Raw genomic sequence first — 9,827 nt, forward strand, 5'->3', positions numbered from 1 at the left:
CTGCTGTAAAGCCTTCGAGTACTGGAACACCTGTAAAACTTCCAGTTACAGGACCACCTGCACAAGCTATCTCCCAAAAGGCAGTCTCTGTGAAAGCAGAGGGCACAACAGGAGCACAGACCAGCACTACTACAGTAAGGGAAAAAAGGATTTAATTAAAAATTAACATTCTCTATATTCATCAGAGGTTGGAGAGCCAATGCAACATCTAACAGTCTTCCCTTTATTTCCACACTAGGAGATGCTTGAGAATGTGAAGAAATGCAAGAATTTTCTTGCTACGCTAATAAAACTGGCATCTAGTGGACCTCAAGCCCCTGAAATGGGGCAGAATGTGAAGAATCTGGTTCAAAATCTGTTGGTGAGACCTTTTTTTAAACAATATTTGTATCATTTGTGTATTGATTTTGACATTGACTTCACCACAGTTTTGTTCTTTGTCTTTTACTTTATTAAACAGCTGAAGAGTCAGATTTGTGGCTGAGTACATTTGACCCCCTTTAAGTTATAACTCTTTTTTTAACCAGATGCTGTATTTCCACCCTCCTCCTCTCCCCCATTCCTGTTTCAGTTTATGCACACAGGTAACAGACAGCAAGAGGAGCTGATAGTGTAAACACAGCTTGTGGATCTGAGCAGGTTCTTATTCATGTTAGTGTAGTTTTGAGTCCTCAATGGCAAGAGTATTACCATGGAGGTTGTAGTGCAGTGCTAAGTCTATACTACTGCTTTACTCCAAGGCAGAACTGACTTCCAGGTTGATAGTGAAGCTCTAGTGGAACAAACATGACATTATCTCTGTCTTTAGACAGTGGGATGGAGAAAATATGTGGTGGCTGCCAACCTCTCTCCTTGCAGGTGTCTTCCATATGCTTCTTCATACTATACCCCAGCACAGCTGGGTTTTCCTGGTAACAATTTCTCCTGCCACTTCTTGTCTTGGCATTTGACCGCTGCCGCTGTTCTGTTGTTCCACTGTAGCAGAAGGCTGTGGACTGGTGGAGGGGGATGGCTTTGTGAGTGGTACCAAAGGACATTTCAGTCTAAAAAAGTGTGGTGTAGACAGAGGTGTGATTTCAGAGAGCAGATTGTTTGAAGATGCAGCCTTGCAAAAATTTGATTTCTCTGCCACCTTGACCCTGCTGGATTATACACCTTGCTTCTGTAGGAAAATATGAGTGTCGCTCCTTCTTGTGCTTACAATACTTCTGTTTTGTTTTTTTTTTTTAAGAAAACAATTGTTACCAGACAGTAATAATTCTTAATTATTCTTAACTTTTCTATTAAATTAACTATTCTTAACTTATTTGCTTTTTATAGTATTTTTAAAATGCTGTTTTTCTGCCATTCCATGTGTGTATATGATTTAAATGTGAGATAAATAAATGTTTTGTATGTCTGAGGGAAGTGAGTAAACAGCGGCTGTGAAGTAAAATGATTCTTAAGGCAGCATCTCATGATGCAGATGTCTAACACCTTGTATGCACTGTATGTAGTGTACCAAATCACTGCCTCTGTACTGGTGAGACCTCGCTGACCTGTACCCACAGCTCAGTGAGACCTAACAGGCAGCGGGTCGGATGGCTGAATAGGAGAGCTGCTGCAAGTTTTGTCTGTGAATATACAGTCCTTAAAAACCCTGCCCTGGTCAGGTAGCTCCTTGGAATGGTTGTTCTGAAGGAGAATATGGGTGAGAGGAGTAATTTCTCTGCAGAGACCCCAGAGTGCTGGGGTCCCTCTTCCTTGTGTGTCTGTACCTTCTTGGAGGAGGTAATGTTCTTGGTGACTCCGTGGTGGTGGCTCACCTGGGAGAGCGAGAAAAGGCAGCAATGTCTGGGGTTACCCACCACCTTAGTCCCTATATGGTGGTGCTGAAGTAGTGAGTGAGGGGTCCCAGAAGTCTGCTGCAGCTTCGTAATACTTCCAAGCCCTTGAGTCAGGTGTTTGTGCTGGGGCAGAATGGAAACCCAACCGGAAAGCCAGCCGCCGGGCAGCGGACTGTAGTGATATGCAGAAGTGATGTTCTGATGTTTAGTATCTCCTGCTTTTGAAAAACCATGTTAAGTGTTCTGCTTTATAATGCTATGTGTGCATTAGACTGGAATTGTCTTACAAAAACTACTGAGTTGTCTTTTGTCTCCAGCCTCTTCAAACTGATCTTTATGCAGATAAACCACTTTTACAGAAAAAAAAAAGTACTTGCAGTGGATCTTAAATATCTCTGCATAACAATGAGGTACTCAAAAGGATCAGTGCTAGTATAAACTTGTTTCTTTCACTTCACTTCCTGTGAAAGGGTGTTTGAACAAGTATCCTTAAGTGTGCTAACTGCCTGTAGTTGAAGATAGTAATTTAATTTGACAGCACTGTATCTAAATTACAACATCATTCTATCCTAAAACCTTTTGTTTAAAAACACAGGAGGAAAAAAGCATTCGAACACCGAAATTGAACAATTCTATGATAATGTAAATTTCTGTGAATCTTTGATACATCTGGGAAAAAAATATGGTAGAATCATAGTGATAACTTACCGTTGTAATTATACTTTCCTCGTAGGAAGCAAAAATTGAACCAGAAGAATTTACAAAAAAGCTATACGTAGAGCTCAAGTCGTCTCCACAACCATATTTAGTTCCTTTTCTCAAGGTAAGTGTCTGATTGTGGTTATGTGGTATTTAATGAGGAGGACCAGAAAAGGAAAGGAAGGAATCAGCATTCAAAGAGGTATTTGCTCAGGTCAGTTGAGAAAATGGTGCTTATCCTGGCCTTGTGTGACTGTTGCTCTTGGAAAGTCATTTTTTTAGGGGAGGGAGGATTTTGGAGGAGTAATTTATGCTGTGTTCTTAAATTGGAGAGTGATTACTCTCTAGTCATTAGTGGAGACTAGTATTTGGAAGTTGTGCATCTACAGCAGAGCAGCTACACTAAAATGACTTCTTACTTCCTCATCAAAACTGTAGCTAATACAGAAGGCTGACAGCAGTGGCTGGGCTGAGCTTATGCACTATTTAAGCTCAAAGAATCCACATAAAGTATTCATCTGCCTGCTGGTTTGTGTTTTACTGGAGGCAGGAAAAAACCCCCACCCCTTTCTCTAGAAAGGGTCTGACAGGACTACTGCAGCTTAGGAAAAGTAATCCAGGACATCTCTCTGTAATTTTAGAAAATGCTCTCTTAACACTGTTAATCATGTGGTAGGATGTTATTCACAAAATAAAAATGAGCATCTTTGTTGTACAGCACACGTTAAATCCCAGTGAAGACATGGCAAACTTGGTTACGTTTGTGTAATTGTGATGTACGCAGTATGCTTAGGGTTGATAGAGCTGTACTTTTCCTTGGCGTTTGTTAAGGAGTGATGGAGAATCAAGGAGGAATAGTTAAGTGGTAAAGGTGGGACAGAAGTTTGTCCTCTGACTTAGTGTTTGACAGCACATACAAGAATTCATGTTGAGATAGCTGGTGTTAATCTTAAGTGTGGGATGCATTTTTTTTTTTTGCAGTGGCAGCCTTTAAATGCTTTGCTTACAAGTTTGCCATGAGTCTAAAAGACTACTGTCATCTCTGCAGGGCTTGATACAGAATTTTTATCTTGATCACATATTTATTCTCTGTTTAATTCCATTGAGGCTTCTTAAATGCCCATGCAAAAGCTAGAAAAAACAATTAGCTCACAGTATGGGCTTTACTGCATCCCAAGCAGCTCTGGACTGTCAGTGAGTGCAGGGTCAGTGTGATTGGCAGAGTTTCCTGTGAACTGTGTGGAGTCTTAGCAGAGCTCCTAATAACTGCCAGGGCAAGTTTAGCTTCGGAAGTAGTGTAGCTGCTTTCGACAGGGCCCTGCTGAAGAACCCCGCTGGATGTGGGCTTGGCTGTGCCTGTGTGGTGCTCAGGTGCTGCTGTGCTGTGTTCCTGAAACCTCAGTAGCTCTGCACAGGCCCAGCCTAAATCTGTCACAGCTAGACCTTGTCTGGGGCTGGTAAGCCCTGATAGCCCCAGACTAGCTCACATCTTGCACCATGATTGCTTTCCTCCCAAGTACCTTAAGGGTGTGTAGTCGCTACACTCCAGTTAGGACTGTCTGTAACCCTGAGCAGCTGTGACAGGACTGCGTGCCAAGTGGAAGCTGAGTGCAGGATCACTTCTGTAGGGTGCTGTGAGGATTGGTGCTGGCCTCGTGTGTGGGGGGAAAGCTTGCAGCTTGACTTGGGGGGAAAAAAAGTAATACAGCTTGTTGACAACTCACTTTCAGCTAGTGAAGTGGAATTTTAGGGAGGACTCTGGAGCTGCCTCTTATCTTGGAGCTGCAGGTTTTTGATGAAGTTGCTGCACATGTTTTGTTTTGTCTCCTCCAATAAGTGAAAAAGTAGTGACTTTGGCTGTGAAGCATGCTTGATTTTCAAATCTGTGCTGGATGCTTTTGGTAAATTGCACCAGGAGCATGTGGAAAGCTGAGCAGCCTTTTAAGATGAAAGGAAGTGAATGTTAAAGATAGGTGTGCCGCAGAAGGTCCAGATGTACAAACAATTTGTTCTCTTGGTATATTAGCCTGTGAGACATGTTCCTTTTGGAGGAAGCCTGGAGAAACAGCGCTATGCTGGAGACTCTTACAAACCTCAAAAACGGTCAAGGAGCGGGGAGAAAAGAGTCTCTGAGAATATACAGGTTGCTGCAGATTTCCCCTGGTTCTGAGCCGTAACGGGTTGTAGATAGTCAAAGAGAAAATCTGTAGAGGGCTTGAAGATTATTCTGTTCATTAACCTTCTCAAACACAGCTGTAGTAAAAACGAAATGTTGCCAGATACCTTTACTGAAGTTCTCCTGTTGCAGAGAACTATCTGGCCTAAGCAGTGCTGCTGCAGCTATACAGGCATTATTAAAGTGGTATCCCCCCCTAGTGTAGATACAGCTGTATTGGTACAGAAGCGCTCGAACCTTCAGAGCTTGTCTCTGACTTTATGGGATAATTTGTAGTTCTTTGTCAGACAGACCCTGTGGAATAAACACAGCTGTTACAATATAGCAGAGTTTTTTGTACAACAAAATTTTTTGAGGTAACAAAGCAGTTAAAATGGTTCTATTCCGAAATACAAATTCCAAACTGAAAAATCTAAACAAAAGATCAAAGTTATGGGTGAATTTCCTTATAAATGGGATTTGCTACATGCATGCAGTGAAGCTGTGGTGACTGTTGACCTTTGCTCAGCCTGCTTTGGTGATTCTTGTGATCTTCACTGAGCAGTATTGTCCTCAATTTAAGGGTGCCTGAATTTCTGGCAAAACTTGTTTGGAATAAGCAATTTATTGTCTCATGAAAAATGAAATTGGAAGGTGAGGATTTATTTGCTAATGTGCCAGTATTGTTGAAGACTCTGCTGATGTGCTTTTTCCTTTTTCTTTTAGAAAAGCATGCTTGCCCTACGGCAGCTAATGCCCAATGCTCAGAGCTTTATCCAGCAGTGTATGCAACCAGCTCCAACCCAAGAACCTGTTTCAACTTGTACCTCTGCAGCACCAGCTCCTACAATAGCAGTGGCCACCTCAGCTGTAGCAACAACTTCTCTCCCAATTATAAAACCAGTGTCTGCCTCTGTAACAGTCACAGCTTCTCCAGTTATAAAACCAGTCCTTGCCACCACATCAACAGCTTCTCTGCAGACTGTGAAGCCTGTTCCTTCCTCCGCAGTGGTGACAGCATCTCTTCGTTCTCCACTGTCAGTCCTCACCACGATAACAACATCAGGGCTGTCTGCTATCCAAACTGTCAAGCCAGTCTTCACCTCTACGGTAGCAACGTCCTCTCTCCAGTCTGCAAAGCCAGTGCTGGTCTCTACAGCAGCATCTTCAGCAACAACCCCTGTCCAGCCTCTGAAACCAGTCATTGGAACCCCAATCAGTATTAAAATCTCACAGCCGAACTCCATGGTTGCACAGTCAGTAGGTGCTCAGCAGGTGGTTAAAGTGAAACAGTTGGTAAGATGACTTTCTCTGCTTCTCTGTTAACTATGCTTCTTCACTTTGGCTCTTACTGTTTTGTAAAGAGGATCCCCATTTGGATCTTTGCTTTTTTTTTTTTTTTAATGCAGGAAGCTGGTTGTCATAAGTTAACCAGAAGCTAGTCTGTCATGAGTTAGTTATGTTTGTCATTGTTTAGGGATATTGAACCCTTACTGAAAAGGTGAATCTAAAGCCAAGCTGTAAGCTCAGTCTCTTGCGAGACCACCAAACCACCAGACTGAACATTCAGCTTGAGACATGAGGGAGTATGAGTTCTTGACCCCTGCTATGCGTGCAGCCAGGCTAGGTTGGCATCTCAAAGAAAAGGTAGGAAATGCTAGTGTCAGAAACCACTGATGGGATACTTAGGTTAATGACTCTGAGATGCCCTGTTAGGGCTGTGCCTTAGCTAGCCACCACAGATTCCAGTCTCCACCATGGTGGTTCCTACCCTGGATACTTTGGGGACAGCGACGGCTTGATGGTGTTTAGTGAAGGCTTGATGATGTTTAGTGAAATGTACAAACCAGCTAGAGGAGCTTTTCAGAGCAGAGCTCTGACCTCCAAATTTACTAAGTTGTGTTAATTATGAAGTCATCCAAAAGTGAGGTTTTTTTAGCTTCACTAGCTAACGTATTCCAGGAGGAATAAATATCTTGAAACAATACTCTCAAAAGCAATGTGTTAACCTTTTTGGCATGGGTTAACTTCTTGCTAATGTTAAGTATCAGCAAACCGTGGATTACAGGTATACCCAAAAGAGCAGCATCGTGAAGTACATTAGGTTTGGTTTAGGGGTGTTTGCCGTACCGAGTAGTGTGCTGTCTAACTGGTCTACCTGTAAGTAATGTTCTCAGGTATTTTGAGAGGGTGGTTTCCCTTTGGCAGGTAAAGAATTCAGTTCTTGAATAGGACTTCCTTGTAAAGATTTTTTTGTTTGAAAAGAGGGGAAAACATTACACTTCCTATGAAGCTACATTTACTTTCCATGTGTATAGTATGGCATCTAGAGTGTGAATTTCCTTTGTTTATTGTGTATAATTGATCTAACAATATCCAGACCCCTCAAATGTTTTGCTTTTTAAAAAATTTTCTCCTCTCCAAATGCGTAAGATAGATCTTCCATTCTAAAGAAAGAGCTTAAGCTACCAGCTTTTCACCTTTCCAGACTTGCTTAAAAAGAATAAAGCACTCAAATATATGGAGGGGATGGAGGGTCCGTTTTGTGAGTGTGTTTGTTTTTAAAAAAAAAAGAAAAAAAACCCCTAAAACAAAGCAACCAAAAACACCACTAAGAAAAAACCCCAACCCACCAAACAGTTATCAAGCATACAAGCATATGTGCTGATGGTCTTCGATTGTAGTAGCTACAGCCAAATTGGAAAAGGAGTTGGTACCCTTCCTGTCTTTGAAGACTAAATTTGAAATTCCAGCCAGAAGAAAATGAGGACTTCTTAGGTTGTACAAAGGCTGGAGAGTGCTTTGTTGGCTACACAGCAAGCCATGTAATCCAGGGAAAGGTTGACCATCTGTACAAATAGATGAGGAAGCTTTAAGTCTACACCGGGGAGTCAAAACACTTCTTGAATATGATATTGATGAACTTCAGAAATGACTTCTGCCTCCTCCACTACTGCAGTGTGTCAGCCTGTTGCAATTGCTTTTTTCTGCTATGTCTTACAAACATAGAATTGCATACAAAACATATTTTTAATCCTCATTTGGGTAGATCCCAGGCATATTAATTCAAATACTTGTTTTTCAAAATACCTATTTAGTTTTCGTCTTGAATGTTGTTGAAGGGCTGAGTTGACCACTTTGCAGCTTAGCCATATCAGGAGCCTGGTGTTTGTTCAGACAGTCTATTAGCACAAAGAGCAAGTTAGCAGAAGTGGCTGCATCTTCTAGGACTTCCCTGATGCCTTTCCTTGAAAGGATAGAGGGTCTGTTTTCTCCCACAAGAAAACAAATCTGGACCTCCTCTTCCTAAACAGAAGGGTCCTGCTGCCAGCTGAAAGGAAGCACATGCCAGCTGTGCAAATCTGTCCATACAATGCTGCCAGCAATTTCTTCCCCTATCCAGCCCGCAGGGCTCTCTGATGCCATGCACACCCTCTGCATGCCCAGTTCTAATTTAGGTCTCTTGCGCTTCAGGAATGTAAAGTGAACTTTCCTGTGCCAGCTCTGTTGTAATATTGGTGGTGCTTAAGAGTGCAGCACTGCAGTATTTTAAAATCAAAATTGTGACCAGAGTCAAGCAACATCTAACTTCCATTGCTGTAGCATGAAACTCTGTTTTTGTATGGTGGACACCAAAGGACCTGTTCTTCAGGGGTGCTGTTGGGATTGATCGCATGCTTGTGCTTTGAGAGTGGTGTGTTTGGAAGGGTTTCCTCCTGGTGACTTTTTTAACACAGCCTCATTTAAGGATGTTGTCTTACAAAGAGGTTTTGTCTTAGAAATAAAGGTTGTCTTGCTAAAGCATAATAAGTGAAAATTTATCAGCTACTGGCCTCCAGTGGTGAGAGAGCTGCTGTGAGTCTACAACTTCATGTTAAGCATAAAGGGTAGGAGTTTTATGGTGTGAGGTCCCTGCAATTACCAGTGCTGGTAACTGGACATTGCTGAAGGTTGAAGTAAGGAGTGAAGTGCTTGTGCTGTTCTAACTACTTTTTCTTAGTGAGTTGTTAGTGTCCAGGTGTTAGTGTCAGAGATGAGCTTTCTCAAACAGAGGGTCTCCTCCCTTATTTTTCAAGTTTTTTGTCCTGGATATATGCTTTTGCATTCAGCTGGTGAGACTTCCTTCATGAAGCGATACTGCTTGTAGTGCATGATGGCACCTCAGCATCTCTCTGCTGATCTCCAAACTTTGCTTTATGAATGTAAAACAGGTCCAGGAAAGGCTAATCAAAGTCTCTCTTGGGCGGCTGTCTCTATGCTGTCAGCTGGATGCTGCACTGCATTTTTTTTTTTTTTTTTACTTAAGTGCTTTGGTGCTTTTTATTCTGATGTCTTTGTCAACCTACTTAATGGGGCACAAAGGAACAGTCCCTTTTTTTTATTACTTCTTGCTGCTAACCTGAAGAAAAGAGGCAATAACTCTTCCTCACAGAGACTTCCTATTTTTGTAATAGTTCTTTATGGCATTAGATCCTTGTCGAAATTTCTAAGATTGTTGCCCTCTCCCGTTGCAAGTCCCACGGACTTCCAGCATTTGTTAGTCTAGCAGCTAGAATGGCAAACAAAATCAGCCTTACTGCCAATGCATCCTTTCTGTTTCTCATTGATCTACTCTCTTCAGTTACTTGACTTATTTCCAAATCTCCACCTAGACTATTGATTTAACGTTGCCTGTCTCTGTTCTTTTGTCTGCCATTCTTAATCTTGAATGCTTCTGTTTCCTCCTGTGTTGTTTCAGTGTTCTGCGAGCTGAAGATGAAGCATGAGTCTGCCTGGTGGTAGGCAGGATCTCTAGGTGCATGTCAGTTTGGGTGCTGGTGGACCCTGTGATTAGTTTGTCCAAGCTGGTCCGTGGCTCGGTAATTCTCTGAACACACAAATGATGCTGTCAGCAGTTTTTTGCAACTTCCAGCGGATGGAAGGTGAATATTTCAGAAAGACCAGACTGCACTTCGGTTAAAACAGAAGCAAATGTTAGTGTCTCTACTACTTGTGAGGAAGCGCTGTATGTGTGAGCCCTGACTCTGTCCACGCTCTGTCCCTGTGCTCCTGTAAGATCTTACGGATCTTATGTTTCTTCTCAAGAACTGTCTGTTTGTTGTCTGGTTTTCAGACACCACCTTCAGCTCAGTTATTCTACATTCCTG

At 42.2% G+C, this 9,827-nt stretch overlaps 1 protein-coding gene across 1 annotated transcript in view; it reads left to right on the forward strand.

Moving 5' to 3' along the window:
* The first annotated feature begins 241 nt into the window (after window positions 1-241).
* TAF4B (TAF4b RNA polymerase II, TATA box binding protein (TBP)-associated factor, 105kDa) overlaps window positions 242-9,827 on the forward strand; it is a 56,109-nt gene continuing 46,523 nt past the window's right edge. Inside the window, exons 1-3 of the mRNA XM_010140069.1 lie at window positions 242-361; window positions 2,560-2,649; window positions 5,407-5,976. Of these exons, the coding sequence (XP_010138371.1) occupies window positions 242-361; window positions 2,560-2,649; window positions 5,407-5,976 (780 nt within the window). The remainder of the gene's footprint in view (window positions 362-2,559; window positions 2,650-5,406; window positions 5,977-9,827) is intronic.

Source organism: Buceros rhinoceros, unplaced genomic scaffold, assembly GCF_000710305.1.
Source record: "Buceros rhinoceros silvestris isolate BGI_N320 unplaced genomic scaffold, ASM71030v1 scaffold1437, whole genome shotgun sequence".
In the NCBI taxonomy this organism is placed as follows: domain Eukaryota; kingdom Metazoa; phylum Chordata; class Aves; order Bucerotiformes; family Bucerotidae; genus Buceros; species Buceros rhinoceros.